Source organism: Taudactylus pleione, unplaced genomic scaffold (assembly GCF_031769625.1).
Source record: "Taudactylus pleione unplaced genomic scaffold, aTauple2 ptg000327l, whole genome shotgun sequence".
Lineage (NCBI taxonomy): Eukaryota > Metazoa > Chordata > Amphibia > Anura > Myobatrachidae > Taudactylus > Taudactylus pleione.
Genome location: NW_028284728.1, coordinates 3,644,988 through 3,669,417, shown reverse-complemented (window position 1 = coordinate 3,669,417; position 24,430 = coordinate 3,644,988). Strand labels below are relative to the sequence as shown.

The 24,430-nt window shown below is 42.7% G+C and overlaps 1 protein-coding gene across 2 annotated transcripts in view; it reads left to right on the top strand.

Moving 5' to 3' along the window:
* The window catches only part of DYRK1A (dual specificity tyrosine phosphorylation regulated kinase 1A), an 84,155-nt gene that overhangs the window by 29,133 nt on the left and 30,592 nt on the right, over positions 1-24,430 (top strand). For both annotated transcript variants that reach the window (XM_088443149.1, XM_088443150.1), the window contains exon 2: positions 8,311-8,382. In XM_088443149.1, the coding sequence (XP_088299275.1) occupies positions 8,373-8,382 (10 nt within the window). In that variant the 5' untranslated portion in view covers positions 8,311-8,372. The remainder of the gene's footprint in view (positions 1-8,310; positions 8,383-24,430) is intronic.

Below are 24,430 nucleotides of genomic sequence, written 5' to 3'. Positions count from 1 at the left end.
GCTACTTATATAGTAATGTATAGTAATGGTGCTCTCTCTGTATATGCTGCTTGTATAGTAATGTATAGTAATGGTGTTCTCTCTGTATGTGCTGCTTGTATAGTAATGGTGTTCTCTCTGTATATGCTGCTTGTATAGTAATGTATAGTAATGGTGTTCTCTCTGTATATGCTGCTTGTATAGTAATGTATAGTAATGGTGCTCTCTCTGTATATGCTGCTTGTATAGTAATGGTGTTCTCTCTGTATATGCTGCTTGTATAGTAATGTATAGTAATGGTGTTCTCTCTGTATGTGCTGCTTGTATAGTAATGGTGTTCTCGCTGTATATGCTGCTTGTATAGTAATGGTGCTCTCTCTGTATATGCTGCTTGTATAGTAATGTATAGTAATGGTGTTCTCTCTGTATATGCTGCTTGTATAGTAATGGTGTTCTCTCTGTATATGCTGCTTGTATAGTAATGTATAGTAATGGTGTTCTCTCTGTATGTGCTGCTTGTATAGTAATGTATAGTAATGGTGTTCTCTCTGTACGTGCTGCTTGTATAGTAATGTATAGTAATGGTGTTCTCTCTGTATGTGCTGCTTGTATAGTAATGTATAGTAATGGTGTTCTCTCTGTACATGCTGCTTGTATAGTAATGGTGTTCTCTCTGTATATGCTGCTTGTATAGTAATGGTGTTCTCTCTGTATATGCTGCTTGTATAGTAATGGTGTTCTCTCTGTATATGCTGCTTGTATAGTAATGGTGTTCTCTCTGTATATGCTGCTTGTATAGTAATGGTGCTCTCTCTGTATATGCTGCTTGTATAGTAATGGTGTTCTCTCTGTATGTGCTGCTTGTATAGTAATGTATAGTAATGGTGTTCTCTCTGTATATGCTGCTTGTATAGTAATGTATAGTAATGGTGTTCTCTCTGTATATGCTGCTTGTATAGTAATGGTGTTCTCTCTGTATATGCTGCTTGTATAGTAATGTATAGTAATGGTGTTCTCTCTGTATGTGCTGCTTGTATAGTAATGTATAGTAATGGTGTTCTCTCTGTATGTGCTGCTTGTATAGTAATGGTGTTCTCTCTGTATATGCTGCTTGTATAGTAATGTATAGTAATGGTGTTCTCTCTGTATGTGCTGCTTGTATAGTAATGGTGTTCTCTCTGTACATGCTGCTTGTATAGTAATGTATAGTAATGGTGTTCTCTCTGTATATGCTGCTTGTATAGTAATGGTGTTCTCTCTGTATATGCTGCTTGTATAGTAATGGTGTTCTCTCTGTATATGCTGCTTGTATAGTAATGTATAGTAATGGTGTTCTCTCTGTATGTGCTGCTTGTATAGTAATGTATAGTAATGGTGTTCTCTCTGTATATGCTGCTTGTATAGTAATGGTGTTCTCTCTGTATATGCTGCTTGTATAGAATGGTGTTCTCTCTGTATATGCTGCTTGTATAGTAATGTATAGTAATGGTGTTCTCTCTGTATATGCTGCTTGTATAGTAATGTATTGTAATGGTGCTCTCTCTGTATATGCTGCTTGTATAGTAATGTATAGTAATGGTGTTCTCTCTGTATATGCTGCTTGTATAGTAATGGTGCTCTCTCTGTATATGCTGCTTGTATAGTAATGTATAGTAATGGTGCTCTCTCTGTATATGCTGCTTGTATAGTAATGTATAGTAATGGTGCTCTCTCTGTATATGCTGCTTGTATAGTAATGTATAGTAATGGTGTTCTCTCTGTATATGCTGCTTGTATAGTAATGTATAGTAATGGTGTTCTCTCTGTATATGCTGCTTGTATAGTAATGTATAGTAATGGTGCTCTCTCTGTATATGCTGCTTGTATAGTAATGGTGTTCTCTCTGTATATGCTGCTTGTATAGTAATGTATAGTAATGGTGTTCTCTCTGTATATGCTGCTTGTATAGTAATGTATAGTAATGGTGTTCTCTCTGTATATGCTGCTTGTATAGTAATGTATAGTAATGGTGCTCTCTCTGTATATGCTGCTTGTATAGTAATGGTGTTCTCTCTGTATATGCTGCTTGTATAGTAATGTATAGTAATGGTGTTCTCTCTGTATATGCTGCTTGTATAGTAATGGTGTTCTCTCTGTATATGCTGCTTGTATAGTAATGTATAGTAATGGTGCTCTCTCTGTATATGCTGCTTGTATAGTAATGGTGTTTTCCCTGTATATGCTGCTTGTATAGTAATGTATAGTAATGGTGTTCTCTCTGTATATGCTGCTTGTATAGTAATGTATAGTAATGGTGTTCTCTCTGTATATGCTGCTTGTATAGTAATGTATAGTAATGGTGTTCTCTCTGTATATGCTGCCTGTATAGTAATGTATAGTAATGGTGTTCTCTCTGTATGTGCTGCTTGTATAGTAATGGTGTTCTCTCTGTATATGCTGCTTGTATAGTAATGGTGTTCTCTCTGTATATGCTGCTTGTATAGTAATGGTGTTCTCTCTGTATATGCTGCTTGTATAGTAATGGTGTTCTCTCTGTATATGCTGCTTGTATTGTAATGTATAGTAATGGTGCTCTCTCTGTATATGCTGCTTGTATAGTAATGGTGTTCTCTCTGTATATGCTGCTTGTATAGTAATGTATAGTAATGGTGCTCTCTCTGTATATGCTGCTTGTATAGTAATGGTGTTCTCTCTGTATATGCTGCTTGTATAGTAATGTATAGTAATGGTGTTCTCTCTGTATGTGCTGCTTGTATAGTAATGTATAGTAATGGTGTTCTCTCTGTATATGCTGCTTGTATAGTAATGGTGTTCTCTCTGTATATGCTGCTTGTATAGTAATGGTGTTCTCTCTGTATATGCTGCTTGTATAGTAATGTATAGTAATGGTGTTCTCTCTGTATGTGCTGCTTGTATAGTAATGTATAGTAATGGTGTTCTCTCTGTATATGCTGCTTGTATAGTAATGTATAGTAATGGTGTTCTCTCTGTACATGCTGCTTGTATAGTAATGGTGTTCTCTCTGTATATGCTGCTTGTATAGTAATGGTGTTCTCTCTGTATATGCTGCTTGTATAGTAATGGTGTTCTCTCTGTATATGCTGCTTGTATAGTAATGGTGTTCTCTCTGTATATGCTGCTTTTATAGTAATGGTGCTCTCTCTGTATATGCTGCTTGTATAGTAATGGTGTTCTCTCTGTATATGCTGCTTGTATAGTAATGTATAGTAATGGTGTTCTCTCTGTATGTGCTGCTTGTATAGTAATGTATAGTAATGGTGTTCTCTCTGTATATGCTGCTTGTATAGTAATGTATAGTAATGGTGTTCTCTCTGTATATGCTGCTTGTATAGTAATGGTGTTCTCTCTGTATATGCTGCTTGTATAGTAATGTATAGTAATGGTGTTCTCTCTGTATGTGCTGCTTGTATAGTAATGTATAGTAATGGTGTTCTCTCTGTATGTGCTGCTTGTATAGTAATGGTGTTCTCTCTGTATATGCTGCTTGTATAGTAATGTATAGTAATGGTGTTCTCTCTGTATGTGCTGCTTGTATAGTAATGGTGTTCTCTCTGTACATGCTGCTTGTATAGTAATGTATAGTAATGGTGTTCTCTCTGTATATGCTGCTTGTATAGTAATGGTGTTCTCTCTGTATATGCTGCTTGTATAGTAATGGTGTTCTCTCTGTATATGCTGCTTGTATAGTAATGGTGTTCTCTCTGTATGTGCTGCTTGTATAGTAATGTATAGTAATGGTGTTCTCTCTGTATATGCTGCTTGTATAGTAATGGTGTTCTCTCTGTATATGCTGCTTGTATAGAATGGTGTTCTCTCTGTATATGCTGCTTGTATAGTAATGTATAGTAATGGTGTTCTCCTCTGTATATGCTGCTTGTATAGTAATGTATTGTAATGGTGCTCTCTCTGTATATGCTGCTTGTATAGTAATGTATAGTAATGGTGTTCTCTCTGTATATGCTGCTTGTATAGTAATGTATAGTAATGGTGCTCTCTCTGTATATGCTGCTTGTATAGTAATGTATAGTAATGGTGCTCTCTCTGTATATGCTGCTTGTATAGTAATGTATAGTAATGGTGCTCTCTCTGTATATGCTGCTTGTATAGTAATGTATAGTAATGGTGTTCTCTCTGTATATGCTGCTTGTATAGTAATGTATAGTAATGGTGTTCTCTCTGTATATGCTGCTTGTATAGTAATGTATAGTAATGGTGCTCTCTCTGTATATGCTGCTTGTATAGTAATGGTGTTCTCTCTGTATATGCTGCTTGTATAGTAATGTATAGTAATGGTGTTCTCTCTGTATATGCTGCTTGTATAGTAATGTATAGTAATGGTGTTCTCTCTGTATATGCTGCTTGTATAGTAATGTATAGTAATGGTGCTCTCTCTGTATATGCTGCTTGTATAGTAATGGTGTTCTCTCTGTATATGCTGCTTGTATAGTAATGTATAGTAATGGTGTTCTCTCTGTATATGCTGCTTGTATAGTAATGGTGTTCTCTCTGTATATGCTGCTTGTATAGTAATGTATAGTAATGGTGCTCTCTCTGTATATGCTGCTTGTATAGTAATGGTGTTTTCCCTGTATATGCTGCTTGTATAGTAATGTATAGTAATGGTGTTCTCTCTGTATATGCTGCTTGTATAGTAATGTATAGTAATGGTGTTCTCTCTGTATATGCTGCTTGTATAGTAATGTATAGTAATGGTGTTCTCTCTGTATATGCTGCCTGTATAGTAATGTATAGTAATGGTGTTCTCTCTGTATGTGCTGCTTGTATAGTAATGGTGTTCTCTCTGTATTTGCTGCTTGTATAGTAATGGAGTTCTCCCTGTATGTGCTGCTTGTATAGTAATGTATAGTAATGGTGTTCTCTCTGTATTTGCTGCTTGTATAGTAATGTATAGTAATGGTGTTCTCTCTGTATATGCTGCTTGTATAGTAATGGTGTTTTCTCTGTATATGCTGCTTGTATAGTAATGGTGTGTTCTCTGTATATGCTGCTTGTATAGTAATGGTGTTCTCTCTGTATATGCTGCTTGTATAGTAATGGAGTTCTCCCTGTATGTGCTGCTTGTATAGTAATGTATAGTAATGGTGTTCTCTCTGTATTTGCTGCTTGTATAGTAATGTATAGTAATGGTGTTCTCTCTGTATATGCTGCTTGTATAGTAATTTTGTTTTCTCTGTATATGCTGCTTGTATAGTAATGGTGTGTTCTCTGTATATGCTGCTTGTATAGTAATGGTGTTCTCTCTGTATATGCTGCTTTTATAGTAATGGTGTTCTCTCTGTATATGCTGCTTATATACTAATGTATAGTAATGGTGTTCTCTCTGTATATGCTGCTTGTATAGTAATGTATAGTAATGGTGTTCTCTCTGTATGTGCTGCTTGTATAGTAATGGTGTTCTCTCTGTATATGCTGCTTATATAGTAATGTATAGTAATGGTGCTCTCTCTGTATATGCTGCTTGTATAGTAATGGTGTTCTCTCTGTATATGCTGCTTGTATAGTAATGGTGTGCTCTCTGTAGATGCTGCTTATATACTAATGTATAGTAATGGTGTTCTCTCTGTATATGCTGCTTGTATAGTAATGTATAGTAATGGTGTTCTCTCTGTATATGCTGCTTATATAGTAATGGTGTTCTCTCTGTATATGCTGCTTATATACTAATGTATAGTAATGGTGTTCTCTCTGTATATGCTGCTTGTATAGTAATGGTGTTCTCTCTGTATATGCTGCTTGTATAGTAATGGTGTTCTCTCTGTATATGCTGCTTGTATAGTATTGGTGTTCTCTCTGTATATGCTACTTGTATAGTAATGCTCTCGCCGTATTTACAGCTCTTATAATAATGCAGAGCTCTCGCTATAAACTGCTTATAAAGTGGTGCAGATGGCCCGCTCTGGTATGTGTTGTTGTTTATGCTGATTATATAGTATTGCTACCTGTTAGTATACTGTGTGTGTGTGTGTGTGTGTGTGTGTGTGTGTGTGTGTGTGTGTGTGTGTGTGGTGTGTGGTGTGAAAGGGTTTCTTTGATGTTTATGCCGTTTTGTTTGTATTCCCAAGTTGGCAAAGTGCTATTGATTTGCATTGAATTGTCCCATACCATCAGCCATTACACCTGTAATGCTCATCCTGGCAATCGCACTAGATATAGGTCAGACTTCTCAGCACTGAGATTGGCTTTACTGCTTAAATGGCCTCTAAATCACATCATTCATAATTACATATGTAAATCATGAAGGTAAAATGCACTGTTTAATGTTATCCCGACATTCTGCTAGACACTTACCACTCAATCTATTAGATGTCTCAAAATCCCGCCCTTCCCAACACAACTATATTTTTGAGTCAATGTCAGAATGGGGTCTGAAAGGTGTAAAACCTGAGCTGCTGTGTGACGTCACTGCCCCTGTGAGTTAATCCATTAGTCCACCCAGTACGCACAGTGAGGGAGATGTATTATAGCGTCACTTAACGTGCTGCTATAACGCTTCCTGCTTCGCCTCTTTACCGAGTCAAAGCAGGAAGCACTACCGATGAGATGTTTGAACATCTCATCGGCCGGAGAGGGGGAGCGTTAACTCCCCCCTCCGGCGCTACCCGCTAGAGACCGCAGCACATCAGCCTAGTGCTGATGCGCTCTGTCTCAGTACCGGCCGGCTCCACTGAGCGTCTCGCAAGTATTGTTAAGAACACCGCGTGCAGCCTGGAGCCGGCAAGCACAGCGCTGTCCCTGCTGCGGGAATAGGGCAGCGCCTGGCTGTAGCTGTCGATAGAGACCACTACAGCCGGCCCAACGGTCAAGCGATATGACGGTTCATACATGGCCCAGGCTAGCGGCGCTGCTATCTTGTAGATAGCGCCGATAATGACAGGGGCGCATAGCGCCCCAGGAATTTACCGCCCATACCCCGATCATACATCGGGCAGAATCGGTATTAGTGCACAAAACATGCATTGATACCGCTTCTGAGCTTCATACATCTCCCCCAGTGTTAGTTACAGTGGATACATTGACAATACAGTGCTAGTTACAGTGGATACATTGACAATACAGTGCTAGTTACAGTTGATACATTGACAATACAGTGCTAGTTACAGTGGATACATTGACAATACAGTGCTAGTTAGTTGATACATTGACAATACAGTGCTAGTTACAGTGGATACATTGACAATACAGTGCTAGTTACAGTTGATACATTGACATTACAGTGCTAGTTACAGTGGATACATTGACAATACAGTGCTAGTTACAGTTGATACATTGACATTACAGTGCTAGTTACAGTGGATACATTGACAATACAGTGCTAGTTACAGTTGATACATTGACATTACAGTGCTAGTTACAGTTGATACATTGACAATACAGTGCTAGTTACAGTTGATACATTGACATTACAGTGCTAGTTAGTTGATACATTGACAATACAGTGTTAGTTACAGTGGATACATTGACAATAGTGTTAGTTACAGTGGATACATTGATAATAGTGTTAGTTACAGTGGATACATTGACAATACAGTGTTAATTACAGTGGATACGTTGGCAATACAGTGGTACAGTGCATATTTTGACAATACAGTGTTAGTTACAGTGGATACATTGACAATAGTGTTAATTACAGTGGATACATTGACAATACAGTGTTAGTTACGGTGGACCTGCCACCTACAGTAAGCACATTGGAATCATTCAGTGATTAGCTCACAGTCTCTCCTAAGTAACACATTCTATAGAAATTGGTAATTGCGTGAGTAGTGATTCAAACAAAATTTTAGTGTTATTCTTTTGCCCCACTAGTTCAGAGCCTTGTGATAATGGTCCTGGGAGATGTCACAGACAAATATAAAACCACTGCCCTTAGCAGAAAGTCAGGTGAAACCTAAGTGGTGCATTGTATTGTAATGCTTCATACGTGAATTTATTTTGGATTGTCACACTTGTGCGAGCTTACTCTGGCTTAAAGTGGCGTTATGCACTCAGGGGGCAATAAGGTGCTGGTAACCACAGAACGACTTGACTTGTATCCCCCCGTAAGAGGACAGCTTCAGCCGCTGGGCAGCCCATCGCCTTCTGTGAACTGTACCATTCACACAAATTGAAATTGACAAAGCAAAATGATTTGTATGTTTATAAAGTTCACGGAAAGTCCATCCTATTGTTTGCAGCCATACTTGCACGCATGCACAATGTCATTGTAGGTAAACGAATCAAACCTTTGTTGTAGGTGTGCAGGGCGCAGATGACAATGCTGACCCCTGTGTGTACCGTTCTCTTTTTCAGCATTGCGGTTTGCTGCTGGACTCTCCCCTCCATTCACAGGATATGAGACTTGAAAGAAGACGATGCATACAGGTAAATGGCGTTTATTCATTCTGTATCCCTAATATTCAGTATGGGGTGGGCAATAAGCCGCCCTACCAGCTGCTGTTGGACTACACATCCCAGCATGCCCTGTGACAGTTTTAGCATGCACAATTGTAGCAGGGCATGCTGGGATGTGCAGTCTCCAATTAGATGGCGGGCTGCTTATTGCCCACCCTACTCTAAGGGGGGGAATTCAATTGTTTTCGCCATCGGCTCTGACCAACGGGCACTCGATGGAGAAATGAAAATGCTGCTCCGTTCAGGCGCGATAGCCGACAGCGCCGGGATTTCTGCTCGCACCCTCCTGTGGTGGCGAGCAGAAATGTGCGGTAAGTCCTGATTTTGGGCACACATACTGCTGTTTGGGCGCCCTAACCTGGACTTTAGACAGGGTCTAGCCGTTTTACGTGGTTAAACCCAGTCGGATAGGGCGCGACGAGCGCAATGATTAATGGATGACAAAAAACAATTGAATTGCAAGATTGGGCGCCCATTAATTAGCGCACGCTATAAAAAAAATGATTGAAGCTCCCCCCTAAGGTAATATGTCTATATACATATGTGCAGGTGGGAAAATGCTCCCTGTGACCGGGTCCGCTCATGTATAATAGGTTTCAAATGGAGGCTGCGTCTCTGAGCGTTTTTTTTTTATGCTCTATTTAAGAATGCTGTAATCAGAGTTAAAAAAAAATAAAATAAAAAATGTTTATGCCGCCGTGTGACCGAAATGAATGTTTCAATGTGGAGCGATTACATGCACCGCTTTTATATGTGACCCGGGCGACGGCCTCAGCACAAGTGTCCCGAGCTCTTGATACTAACCAGTAGATTCCGTTATATGACCCTGTCGCAGAGTGTTTCCAGCACGGATCCATTGATTATTTATCATTGGTGTTTCTAAATACCAGTTTTTACTTATGATTCCAATACTGTCTGGTTATATCACCGGTAGAACGACTCTTATGTGGGCTCAGAACTGGCATTATGCCCGGCCAAAGTTCTATAACCCCCCCCCCTTCCGTTCCAGTACAGCACACGCATCGATGTCTGGTATTCAATTCCACCTGCAAAGTGTACCCATCGCCTACAAGTAGTCAGCAGCAAAGTTTGATGGGTGTGAACTCAATATTCAGGCTATTGGTACAACAGCATTGTACTGGGCATTTGTGATAGAAGAACATGTCATTTCCGATAGGCCAACATGTGGCCACTGGTGGTCTGTGTGACCGGCGTTATACGGTGCATTTATAGTGGCTGAATGAGAGTTATTCTGCTGTTAGATGAGGGGGTGAAAGTGACTTGTTTATGCTTTTGTGATGTTTGGTTATTGCTGTGTCACTATTAGTAATGTGTAGGAGATACGGGAACTGCCAGAAAATAGTGGCACGCTATGGTTTCACGAGGCTGACTTTGGCTATTTTACTAGTGCTATATTACTAGTGCTCTTTCTGACTACTGTACAGACCATCTAAATCGCACGCAGAATGCAAAAGGCGCCTTGGAATTAATACTATTAAGATATAAGAACGTCATACCATTCGGAGTGGTGTCATTTTGACAGTAGCATCACATCACTACTTACCTGGTCATGTCAACCTACAAGATCGTACACTCGTATCCTGAAATACTCTGTGCTTCTTGTGCATGTTGTGACGGACTGATTGGCTACAGCTTCTTCTGTCCCTACACCCCCCAGAACTGGGGGGCACACAGACTGGCAGGAGATGGTCTGTGTACAATCAGGTCCTTGGTCACCCCAAAGGCATGTTACTAAAGAGCAGGTGCGGTTATATTTAGCGTTGGAGTTGCTTATACGACACTAGTTAACCAATTTTGAGATTTTGGTCGTGCTTGGACTCCAATTGATAGTGATATATGAACTCAGATTCTATTTAAAAGCAGGTTGAGAGTTTGTGGAGACTGGTCTGTACTGGACAGAGGGAACTTTATTTGAGATAAACAGTGATTACCTGGCAAACCAAATTTTATCGAAAACTGTTTAAAAGCATAACATTCTGTATCTGCAACGCCTCGATCTCCAACGTCTTTCACCACACTCTCCCTCACTCCTCTCCCTCTGCTCTCCTGTCTGGGGGGGGGGGGGGAAGAACTGGTCTAACTAAATAGGCAGGGTTAGAGTGACGGCTTTGCAGACTTGCTCTATGAGGAATGCTTTCAGCAGTGATGTCACATTCAATCAAATGGCTGCATTTTCTACTTTTAGGACCGTTAGGAGATCCTATGAAGACCTATTATCCAGCTGTTATGCAGTGGGGGGTGTAATACAGAGCTGCAGTGTAATATCAGGGTGACAGTGAGCAATACAATGTATAATAGCGTTTAGTGATCCTTTTAAACTGAGAAATGCAAAAGTCTAATGAGAGAGTCCTATTAAAATATAGCTGAAAATTCTCTTCTGGCGCATCTGCGAGACTTGTTGGATAACACACAGATGTTAGTTTACCTGCTGAGAATACATATCACATACATAATACAGGCCCGGATAAATGACTGGTACCTAAAAGCCTTCCTGACCTTTGTTTATGCTACGTATGACTTACAAGGGATTGAGTTTGTGTAGTGTAGCTGGGCCATAAATTACAGGGTGATCTACTCAAACTTCCCGACCCCTGCACTGCCTTAGATGGTACCTTCTTTACAGATTTAATATTAGCCGGATTGGAGTGGATATAATGTGCTATTCTATAATAGCATGTTACGTTACAATTATAATAACTGAGTTATGTCGGGACTGTAGATCAAGGAACTGTGAGGAATGCGGTGGACAGAACAGGCTATAAGCCGGGAGCCCGCAGCTGTAGAGGCCTATGCTGGGTCCCATCATAAGTGTGGCACATCGCAGCTGCCGGCATCACAAGTTTTCCGGGACACCTTGAGATGATGGCATTACCGTTATTGTCCAATGTGTGCGCAGCTGGGCATCGGTGGCACATCGTGAGGAATTAAAACACCCCCCTCTCCTCCTCCTCGATAGTTCATGATTTTATAGTATATATAAGACAGACGAGAATCTCGTCTCGATGCTTTCATCTAGAGCAGGGATGGGGAACCTCCTGCCCGGGGGCATTATAAGGCCCTCGGAATAATTTGGTCTGGCCCTCTGAGCTTTTTTCTGCTAGCCTCATCTGGCTAGCGGGGTGCCTAGAATACCACCCTGCAGCCAGGATCTATGCAGCAGTGCCGCCTGGACCGTCCTTAGGACTCTTCAGACGGTGACAACGCTACTCTTACAGCTTCCCGGAACATCCTCAGGATGCTCCAGGCATTGCTGTAATCACCGGCGATTGTGGCCCCGCCCCGTGTGACGTCACGCGTAGGGGGCATGGCCTGAACCAGGCCCGCAGATAATGTTATATATATCAAAATGGCCCTTAGCAGAAAAAAGGTTCCCCACCCCTGATCTAGACAAACACCGAATTGATGCGTTGGGTTTTTTCAAACTTTTGTGGTGGCTTCTCATTTCTAATGGCATTTATGTGACTGTCACCAGAACTCCAGAGACAGGCAACGGACGGGTTGATTTTCCCACGCCTCACGCTGGCGTTCCTTTTTCCACAACAACTAGACTTGCGCTGCCTAATCCTGCGGCAAGCGCTGCATTTTGCGAAGTTTTGTGGAGATCTTTTGCGTTGTTTTCTATGGATATAGCCTCTCATTGGCTTTCACATATTGTATAGAATTTGTTCATCTGCGTGACTGACTCTGCCACCGTTACATAGCTTTGCCCTTGACGTAAAGGGGGCCACAGGCACCGCGCCATATTCGCACACAAATTAGATGTCTGCATCCTTCCTTCCCACATGCTCTAGCACGCACCCCTGTAGCAATATCCTGCATAAATACTGATTTGTACAGACACACTGCTGTATCACTACACAAACACAACATCATTCTATAGTTACATAAGAAAGAAAGAACTCTCTGCACGGACAGATGAACAGGTATACGTCTCCAACGAGAGGCGGTTCACGGGCATCGGGTCTGGGATCGTCAGACGATCAAGTGTTTCTCTCTAAGAAGATTTGTTTGTATTTCACAACCTGTAAGTTGACTGTTCACGCGTCTGTGTCTTCACGCTGTTGTGAGTTGCACACAAATAGCTGAAACAGGAATAGACCTTCTAAATATAGCCCAATTGTTGGGTAGAACGGTGTCTCACATGTGACTGCAAATATCAGGAGCCTGTTAATTGGTGTGAGTTCACCATGCTAAACGGTTTTTGTGTGTGTCTAAATACGATCACGGTGTTCTCATGCTATTACTGTTCATTTTAGTTTGGCTATAGAGGGATCGTCATGGGGGAAAGTCTGTTTTTTTTTTTTGTTTTTTTTTTACTAAAGAGATAAAATCTCTGATTCTGTTTGTGAACGTTCAGTAAAACGTCCGCAGAGTTCCTTATTTCCCTGCATAGGATCTGAAAGTGCTTTTTAGTGCACGTCAAAGCGCTCAGCGAGCATTCTTCAGCACGCGTTTTACCTGCTGCCAGTACGGCTTCCTGTGCCGTAACAGCAGAGCGGGACTGGTGGGGACAGTGGTGAGGAGCACGAGTAGATATAATTAAAGTAGCATTACTAGTTCAGATGGTGCTGGAACAGCCAGCGTTGTATGACTCGTCCACACCCGGCCTTTGTGGCTTCCTATAAGAAGGGGGAAACGTGGCTGGGAATTGTGAACACTACGACCCAAGACAGGGATTGCAGTAGCAATATTAGGGTCATTTTTTTTACTTTTTATTTTCAAATTACATTTACATAACTACTTCAGGCCTGGTGTTTTGCCCAGGATAACGGAGTCATCTGCAGTGCCCCTTGGAGAGCACTAACATTTTATCCGACTTACAATTGTGAGAAAAGGAAGTCCATCTGCCTTCTGCAGACTTTTGATCCATACATTCTCCAGGACGACTCAAATTATGTAAAACTAGTATTATGGAGCAGTCGTTATGGCAGGCAGCCAGTGAGCGCTGTAAAGGAAGGTAGCAAGTGGCTGTGTCCAGGAAGACAGGTAGTGAGGTCTGTGAGGAAAGGTAGTGGGGGAAGGGGCTGTGTCCTGGCAGGTAGCCAGCCAGTGACAGCTGTGACGGGAGGTGGCACAGAGATTTCGTCAGGCATCCAGTGAGTGCTGTGAAGGGAGAAGGCAGGCAGCCAGTGAGAGCTGTGAGGAGAGGTGGCAGAAGCCAGTATCCTGTCAGACAGCCAGTGAAAGCTGAGTGAAGGTGGCAGAAGCAGTGTTCTGTCAGGCAGCCAGTGAGAGCTGTGATGGGAGGTGGCAGGAGACAGTGTTATGTCAGGCAGTCAGTGACAGCTGTGAGGAGAGGGGGCAGTGTGTCTTGTCAGGCAGCCAGTGAGAACTGTGAGGTCAGGGGGCAGTGTCTTGGCAGGCATCCGGTGAGAGCTGTGATGGGAGATGGCAGGCAGTAATTGAGAGGTGGCAGGAGGCAGTGTGCTGGTAGACAGGTCATTAGTTTGGGTGGCAGGACTTTAGACTGGTTTATCCGCTTTATGCGGCTAAACACGATCTTTTGGGTACGGTGAGCGGTAATTAATTGGCACCCAAGACAATTGAATTGCTCTGTTGGGCGCCCATTACTTATCACCCCCCGAAAAAAACCCAATTGGTTTTCATGTTATTTTTTCTAATAAGCAGAGAAACATGTGTAAATGATGTGGGACATGTATGTTGATATGTTGCAGGGTTGGTACAGGCTTTTTTTTTTTTTTAAGTTGCAGGTGGTTTTCCCCATTTTCTATCCTAGTTGTATGTAAACACTTAAGAAAAGAAGATGTAGGTAAATAAATACTTGTGTTTGCTGAAATACACAATGCTGGTTATAATTTTTCATTCCTAAATAAATGTTGTAGTATTCAACACTGTGACATCTTAGAACAGCCGATCATGGCTAGTGACAGCCTCCTACAGTCTCCTTATCTGCGCTAATATTTACCGCTTTGTTTTGGATTCAGGACGGTTTCTTCCCGCACTTTGCATTAATCGCGCACTGCAGAATTAACACGAGATGGTCCCACATTTACGTTTGGAGTTGAATTGAGCAGTAAAGTAACTCGAAAAGATGTGCGGATTTGTTACCGACACCTTACAGAATAATATAAGCATATTGCCCAGTTATCTAAGCCTACATCTCACCCAGTATACACAGACTGATAGTGAATGGTCTTCGGATATGGGACCAGCTCCTCACCCATCATCTTTTATTTCCAGAACCGTTTCATGATTGAAACGTCTAAATTTCATATTTCTATATAGAATTTCTATTGCTTTGTTTTTAACAAAAACTATGCATTTACTAAGCGAATCGGACAAGAGTGCAAATAGTACAAATGCATAATACACACACATATATATATTAGTTTGTGTATATATATATATATATATATATATATATATATATATATAGTTTGTGTGTGTGTGTATGTATGTATATATGTGTATATATATATATATATATATATATATATAGTTTGTGTATATATATATATATATATATATAGTTTGTGTATATGTATGAACAAAATGTTTACAGTATTTTATTGTTGATTTTTATTTTTTTATTCTAAAGAAAATAAATTTAAACCGTGTAAAGGATGTTTCCAAAAGAGTGTAATTAACGTATTGAAATGTTTTACCATTTATCTTCTTTAAATGATTCGTATTTAAAACATGACACAAACGAAAAACCATTTTTGATTAAGGTTAAGTTCAAGGTTAAATTTTATTCTACTGCCAGGGTTTTTGCACAGCAGGATTAATGGCATTTTGGGCAATTTTGTCCCTTATTTAGAGTGCCTTTGTGATGCCCTTGAGCTCTCTTTGTAGTGTTTTCTGGATTCTGGAAAGGAATTTTTAAAACCTGTATCCCAGAGATTCCCAAATTCCATCATTACAGTCCAGGTTTTAAGGATATCTATGCTTGAGTCCAGATGGTTAAATAAAATTGACTGAGGTCCTAATTAATGCACCTGTGCTCAAGCATGGATATCCTTAAATTGCAGTCTGTAATGGCAGAGTTTGGGAACCTCTGCTGTAGTATGTACTAAAGTCTATTGCAGTGTTTCCATTCCTCAGGGATCCCTTTCGGTGCATGTTTTTCAGATCCCCTAGTTGGTGCACAGATGTATTCATTACTGCCTGCATGTTTTAATAGATCCACAGGTGGCGAAAATAAGTTCACTTGTGATATTGAGGAGATCTGTAAAACATGCACTGTTAGGGGTCCCTGAGGAGAGTAGTTGGGAAACAGTGGTCTATAGCATTAGGGGAGACCTAGAAGGCGCATTACATTAAGCAATGCGTATAGCTTAGCTCAGAGGTTCCCAACCTCTGTACACCTGGCACCCTAACGGTCCAAGTCTTAAGGATATCCATAGTTGAGCACAGATGGTTAAATCAAAAGACTGAGGTACTAATTAAGTCACCTGTGCCCAAGCAAGGTTATCCTTAAAACCTGGACCATCGGGGTGCCTTGAGGACCGAGTTTGGCAACCTCCGGCTTAGCTGGTAATTGAAGCCCATCCTGAGTAAATCAGGCCCTCGTTAGGATATGGCTCCTTATATTTGGTGTTAATTAAAACCTTGTTGGCCACAAACATGGGAGGAAATGGTTGTCCAGAGCTTCTTACCTATACAGCAGTCGCCATTGGTGGCTTTCATGAGGATTGGTTATACTGTGTATCCAAGAGCTCATCAAAAGCTGCAATAGTCATTGGGGTGTAAATCATGGAGTTTTTGGGGGATACTTTATTCTCTTGACCGTGGAACCCCAACATGCACATATACTTCTGCAATAAGTCCTCCCCACTTCACCATCAAACCACCTCCCACAATTCCATTCCCCGTTTCCTCTGAATGTGTTGTCAAAATACATTTGTATGAATCCAATTAACATTTTGGGATGGCAAGATAACAAGTCTGACACTCACACACTGCTGATTCTAATAGAGACTTTCCTCTCTCCTGACCTGGTGATCCTCTGCATGGGGGGCGAAAAGGAGCAGAATAGGTTGTTGATGATATTTACTTGGTGTAATATGTTCAAAAGCGATTTTTCACTTTTTTACAACTTTTCTTAATTTAACCTCCTGAATAGCCCTTATTTACTAACATCGCAAAGCATTGTACACATCCATAGCTCTGGCTTCTGTATACTGTCAGCCATGGACTGAGGGCCTGATTCACGAAGGATCGCTATTCTGCTTATACGGACGCAACGCAGTTGCTAATACCAGTGGTGACATGTAAATGCATTCGCATTGCGTTCACGGCCTAACATAAAGAGGCCCACTTCCCCTTACTCACATCCGTATGCTTGGCCAACACAGAGAAACAATCGGTAACATCGGACAGTTAATGTAGCCCAGACCTTACTCAGGAATTGCTTACTTCAGCGCACTCTGAGACCTCAGGCGGCATCTGGTATCGCAGTGGCTAATTTATGCACGCCCATGCAACGGCGTTGAAACGCATCGGCACGCCTGCGTTCAGCCCACCTCCCCTCCTGCACCACCCACAAATGGCACTTCCTGTCAATCACTCTGCCATGGGTCTGCGTAGACTCTTCGGTCACAGTTCCGAACGCAGCGTCTGACTCGCATACTGTGATGCATGCGCATTGCAAATTAATCGACCGATTGCGTGCGTATACTGCGTTCCTTGCTGAATCGGGCCCTGAGTTACTCTGCCATTGGTCACATCCCAGTCCAGCTTTTAGATGAAGGTGTGGGTGAGCGAGAGATAGGAGACCCTTTAGTTTCTATTTGTGGAGGGGATAAGGGGTGGTGGGGGGCTTTATTTAAGGAGCTGTTTGCCTATGCGCTTTTCCTGTTATTGAAACATGTGCGCTACAAACATGGTAATTTGCCACCTGATAATACTGGAATTCCGGAATTCCTTGTTTTTTCTTTACATGGTCTAGTGATGGTTTGTGGTAAAATACTTATTTGAAGGAGCTGGTGATGATGGATAAATGGATTACAAAACTAATAATTAACACTATGATTATACAATTATAAACCTAATAAATGGAAATTAATTGTGATTAAATTAATTGAAATGACTTATCTGGGATAAACTTATCAAGCTACAAGTCGTTCCAGATTGTTTTTAGAAGCTGGTGCTGGTTAATGAAAGTGTAACGACCTAAGATAGTGAGAACCTAGAAATGCAATCTAAATTAAAAAAAAAGATCAGTTGGAAAATAAGCCGTACAGAATGCATATAGCTGTATTATGCTGAGATAGTGTTACCACAATGTAAGTAAGTATTCACCCCCCTTGGCTTTTTACCTTTTTTGTTACATTACAACCTGCAATTTATTTATTTATTTTTAATCTGAATTGTATGTGATGGATCTGCACAAAATAGTCTAATTTGGTGAAGTGAAATGAGAAAAAAAAAAAAATATATAAAAAATAATCTTTATAAATATAATTCTGAAAATTGGCATGAACATATGTAATGACCCCCTTTGCTATGAAGCCCCTCAAAAGTTCTAGTGCAACCAATTAACTTCAGAAGTCACATAATTAGTGAAATGAAGTCCACCTGGGTGAAATCTAAGTGTCACATGATCTGTCAGTATAAACACGCCTTTTCTGAAAGGCCCCAGAGGCTGCAACACCACTAAGCAAGAGCCATCACACCATGAAGACCAAGGAGCTCTCCAAACAAGTCAGGGACAAAGTTGTTGAGAAGTACAATTCTGGGTTGGGTTATAAAAAAATATCCAAATCTTTGATGATCCCCCGGAGCACCATCAAATCCATCAAATGGAAAGAACATGGTACCACAACAAACCTGCCAAGAGAGGGCCGCCCACCAAAACTCACAGACCGGGCAAGGAGGGCATTAATCAGAGAGGCAGCACAGAGACCAAAGGTAACCCTGAAGGAGCTGCAGAGTTCCACAGCAGAGACTGGTGTATCTGTGCCTGTGACCACAATAAGCCGTACACTCCATAGAGCTGGGCTTTATGGAAGAGTGGCCAGAAAAAAGCCATTACTTAGTGATAAAAATAAGAAGACATGATTTGAGTTTACCAAAAGGCATGTGGGAGACTCCCCAAATGTATGGAGGAAGGTGCTGTGGTCAGATGAAACTAAAATTGAACTTTTTGGCCATCAATGAAAACGTTATGTCTGGCGCAAACCCAACACATCCCATCGCCCCAAGAACACCATCCCCACAGTGAAACATGGTGGTGGCAGCATCATGCTTTGGGGATGTTTTTCAGCAGCAGGGACTGGGAAACTGATTTGAGTCGAGGGAATGATGGATGGTGCTAAATACAGGGATATTCTTGAGCAAAACCTGTTTCAGTCAGCCTGCGATTTGAGACTGGGACAGAGGTTCACCTTCCAGCAGGACAATGGCCGAAGCATACTGCTAAAGCAACACTCGAGTGGTTTAAGGGGAAACCTTTAAATGTGTTGGAATGGCCTCGTCAAAGCCCAGAACTCAATCCAATTGAGAATCTGTGGTCAGACTTGAAGATTTCTGTTCGCAAGCGGAAACCATCCAACATGAAGGAGCTAGAGCAGTTTTGCCTTGAGGAATTGGCGAAAATCCCAGGGGCAAGATGTGGCAAGCTCATAGAGACTTATCCAAAGCGACTTGCAGATGTAATTGCCGCAAAAGGTGGCTCGACAAAGTACTGACTTTAGGGGGGGTGAATAGTTATGCACGCTGAAGTTTTCTGTTATGTTGTCCTAAATGTTGTTTGATTCACAATATGAAAAAAAAAATCCCCACAACTTCACAGTTGTAGGCATGTTCTGTGAATAAAATGATGCACACCCTCAAACAATCCATTTTAATTCCAGGTTGTGAGGCAACAAAACATGAATAATGCAAAGGGGGGTGAATACTTTTGCAAGGCACTGTATAAAAGTTTGGCAAGTGTATTCACAAAATAATGCAGAATGGGATATAGGACCTCATTCAGAGCCGGTCGCACAGAGCGTGCGGTCGGTCTGAATGAGGGGAGGACCTCTTGAATTTTCAAGACGTCCTCCTTTGCGATGGTAAGGCTGTGGGTTAACACCCACAGCCTTACGACCGCCTAAGGTGATGGTCGCGATGGTCAAGACCATCGCGACCATCGGGGCTTACGACGAGACCCTAGGGTAGGGTCTCCCTTGTCGTAAGCCCCGGAGAGCTTTCGGCTCTGTCTGAGCCGGAAGCTCTCCATTGACATCACTAGTGATGTCAGTGGGGCCGCCTCCAAACGGTAGGCGTTCCCATGGGAACGCCCCCGTTTGGGCTGCCACCCCCCCCGGCCCGTCTTCCAAATGGGGCGAGCTGTCAATCAACATCGACAGCTTGTCCCCTTTGGATCGAGACCCGCTACGACTGGCGCTGTCGGTTGTAGCGGGTCTCACGCATGCGCACGACGGCGCCGTTGTGCGCATGCTCTGTGGGCGGCCATCGACCCGGTCCGAGCGCATCGGCGCTAACGACCGGGTCTGAATGACCCCCATAGTGCCTGAGATAGGAAAGAGAACAAATGGGGGATAACGTTCTGATTTAAAACTAGCTGATTATATAGTTATTGGCATTACTTCTTGTGTTCTATAGTGTCTTAAGGCGAGGTGAATGTAAGTGTTTATGTAGGAGCGTCATACACACCCTTAAATCTGTTTAACCCCTTTTCGACTGGGACCCTTTATATTTTCACGGCCGTACCACGTTTTACAGTTTTTCTATGCGTTTACCTGGAAAGTTATTATGAAATACTTTGTAAACTCTCTATTCAACTCTCTATTTTCGGACAACATCGACCTGATTTTTTTTCCCCCACCTCCATTATTTTCTCCGCTGTTCAGGAAAACTCTTCACAGGGACAGCGGTTGGGAAATCACCGCAGTCTTTTCTACTGTCCGAAAATACTTCCTGTCCTGCGCATGCCCCATCCTCTGAGCAGTGTGTATGGCAGTGTAATTACAGAGTCAGGGGCGGAGAGTGGGCGGAGTTCCAGCCCGGCTGAAAGGATTGATTGGACGAGATCCCCTCTGTCCCTTCAGTTTTCAGCTGAAATAAGGATTTTTCTTTATGGAACGCCATTCTGAGATGGCGTTGTATAACGTAAACTTTTACGTATTATTTTTTTTTTTTAACGTTTTGATGCTTGCTGAATAGCAAAAGGACTTGAAGAGCCGTAGAGAGCAAAGGCTTGCACTCTACAGTGCGGTACTGTGTGAGCTAGGTATTGATAAAAGAAGATCATTTGCGTTAACTTCTCCGTTAACCCTTTGCTGAATAGCGGGATTACTTAAAAAATGCGGACATGCTAAATAGAGTCCTAAAATATATCTCTTTTGTTTTAACGGGACAGTGCTTCCCTTGGGTAAAAGAAGAAAATGTATACTGCGCTTTGCTGAACAGGGTAAAATGAATCAAAATTACTTTAATACATATAAAAATATACACCACATACAATAATAATATACACAATGATATATCATGCAATGAAAAATAAAAAAGAAGTAAATATAGAAATAAATAAAAATCAAGAAGAAATTTACTAAAACATCACTTTCCCACTCTGGAAATAAAGTCCCAGGTGAATGAGCAATTGCTCATTCATCTGGGACTTTGGAGTCTTTAAATAAGTGACCTTATAGAGAGCTCTCTTTAAAATGGACTTAGGTCAACATGAACCACTTCCAATGTGAGTGTTAGTGGCCCTTAGACAATGCTAGCAAGATGTAACAATCCAACATACCTCAAATCCAAAGATCCTCAAATAGACACGTTGGGTATATTGAAGTCCCTTGTTGCCATATACCATGTGTCAGAGTCAGTCAGCTGGTGGCATATGGGATTACCTCTCCTGCCGTTGCAGCCTGTTTCTCTGGCCCAGTGGGCATGTGGTATTTCAGCTGACGAGATGTGGGGACAACTCCTTGATCGTCACAATGCAAATCCCAAATCCAGTCGACTGATGTCATAAATGGTAAGAGGTATGGTAATCTTGCGGCACCAATCTTCCCTTGGGTATCATTGTGAAATACATTCTCTATGGCAGTAAGTGCACCGCGCAGGGAAATATGGCCTATATACAAAGAATCATGGCAATTGGTGAAACCCCAAAACATGACCCTAAAAATTAGCATAATCCCCTGAGTTTAGGGATAATCGGGTAGTTTATGTCAGCTATGATGGCAATAAAGGGGCTGGGAAGGAAATTATGATTTTTTTTTGGTTTTGTTTTTTTTAAACTTTTTTTTTTTTAATTGCTTTAGCAAAATGCACCTGACTCTGGTCTCTCTCCTGCTGCCAGCACTGATAAATTCAGTGTAAACTATATATGAGGTGGGCATCTGACAACTCGGCCACTCTCCCATACACTGGATCTATTGGTGCTAACAGGTGGGGGGAAATCTCCATGGCTTTTCCTACCCAATGCCTAATCACTGACGATGTCACTGTTATGACATCACAGGATTTCCGGACAACAGTGGCGAAGTCCAGCCTCCTCCACTGATCTATATGTAACGCTCGCTTTGTGTGCTGTGTCTGGCGAGCTCTTGGCCTGGAACCATAAGAGGGTGTTTCCTGGCCACTTCCCCGGAAGCTGTGGCTATCCGGTATGCAGTCGGGAAGCCGGCGGACCTAATCCCGACAGCCGGCTTCCCTACTGCTTAATCCCAGCGAGGGATAAATGACAGGCGTCTAAATCCCGATCGAATGGAAGCTGAGCGCGGATAGCCACGGGGGGGGGGGACACGAGGGTTTAGGTTTAGGGTTCCCGGGGGGGACTTAGGGTTAGGCACCCCCCGGAGGTTAGGTTTAGGCTAGGGGAAGGGGGGCTTAGCGTTAGGCACCCCCCGGGGGGGACTTGGAGATAGGCACCCCCTCGGGGGCTTAGGTTTGGGCTAGGGGAAGGGGGGATTAGGAATAGGCACTGGGGGGGAAGGTTAGGGTTAGGCACCCCTAAGAGAGGGTTAGGGGGTAGAATTAGGTTAGAGAATACTTACCTTGGACGATCTGGATATCCTCCTCTGTCGGGATTCCAACTACCGGGCATGGCTCCGGCGGTAAATCATACCGATTCCGGCTATCCTACAGAGATGGTCTCCATATTGGGCATAGGCTACGTATGTTACCACTGCCCAGGTCTAGGCCATACTCGGATGGGATTGTACCAGCAATGGCTGGTAAGGAGTTGGTAATCGGTAAGATCTCAGAACAGGTGACTGCGCAGCCAGACCAATCTACTGGGGATTTAGCTAATGCTTCACTGTGACCTGGCATAAGCAGTGATGGTGGAATGGCCCAATACTGATTCCTCCCCAGCTGGCGGGCGTTTGCTGTCCCTTTAATGGCACACTGCGTTAGATGGAGATGAGCAGGATGGTGCAGTATTATATACAGGTATTGTAGTGTCTGCACTTTTCCTTCCCCCACCCACTATAAAGGGATTAGTGATTTCTGCAAATACTTCAGGAAAATGGTGATGCTATATATATATATATATATATATATATATATATATATATATATATATATATATATATATATATATAAATAATATATATAGGGTTAGGCACCCCCCGGAGGTTAGGTTTAGGCTATATATGATTTACTAAGCATGCCGAGAGCGCCCTATCCGGCGGAGCTGGTCTCTATAGGACTCACACTGACGGGTCAGGTGGGAGCGGGGGTTCTCCTCATTGAGCAGCTGCTGGGATTCCCCTCTGTTAGCAGCAGGAGATCTGGGGCTGTCGGCTTCAGGAGGAAAACGCGCAGTCTCCAGCCTCTCTGTATAACATCTGATGCGGGTGACATGCATTGTGCTTGTCTGACCACTTAACCCTTCGCCTGCCAGCGATAACATGACCTTGAGCCTGGCAGGCAAGCGATGGACGACCGTGTCGCCAGCTGCGTAATACGCTGTTCACAATGTCTCTCTCCTGCGTGAGCGAGGCGGAATTCAAACCGCACAGCAAGGTGATGAGCCCCAATCGGGCTTCAGCTCCAGGTTTACATGCAGATGTATTGGGGGTGGGGGGGGAGGGGAGATTCAGGTCTCCGCCAGGTTTGGCTGCATGCATTATGGTAGAATGATACTACAGCACCTGCGTCCTGCAAAGGAGTGCAGTAGCAAAGTAGTGTTGTTACCGGCTGCGGGGTTCCTCCCCCTGACCGTTCCGGTAGCACTTTGCGGGAGTTGCTTAGTATTGAATCCACCTTTAGAAGTTACGTCTCTTTCCTTTTAGAAGTAAGCTATAAATTAGAATTTCAGACACCTGACATCGGCTGGCTATAGACTTATCCTAAATACTATATTATTTTCCTTGATGTTGCCGCAGCTTCGCCCACGATGAAATCACTTCTGCCCCAAAAAATGTTTTTATTTGAGGTTTTGTATTGCTTTGCATAGGGGCCCTATGGCGGGAGTGGCCCACGTGACCAGCAGCGCCTTCACCCACCAGTGTCACTGTGGGAATGGGTATGTAATGCCAGCTGCCGGGATGCCTCCTGTCAGAGTACTGACAGCGGCTTCCCGATGGTTGGTACAGTATCCCCAACAGGGGTTGGGTACATATAATTACCCTTCCTCCCCCCCCCCCCGCACCCTAACCCTCCCCCCTTTTGTGCCTAAACCTAACCCTCCCCCCTTTTGTGCCTAAACCTAACCCTCCCCCCTTTTGTGCCTAAACCTAACCCTCCCCCCTTTTGTGCCTAAACCTAACCCTCCCCCCTTTTGTGCCTAAACCTAACCCTCCCCCCTTTTGTGCTTAAACCTAACCCTCCCCCCTTTCCTAACCCTCCCCCCCTTTCCGCCTAAACCTAACCCTCCCCCCCTTTTGTGCTTAAACCTAACCCTCCCCCCTTTCCTAACCCTCCCCCCCTTTCCGCCTAAACCTAACCCTCCCCCCCTTTCCGCCTAAACCTAACCCTCCCCCCCTTTTGCCTAAACCTAACCCTCCCCCCCTTGTGCCTAAACCTAACCCTCCCCCCCTTTTGCCTAAACCTAACCCTCCCCCCCTTGTGCCTA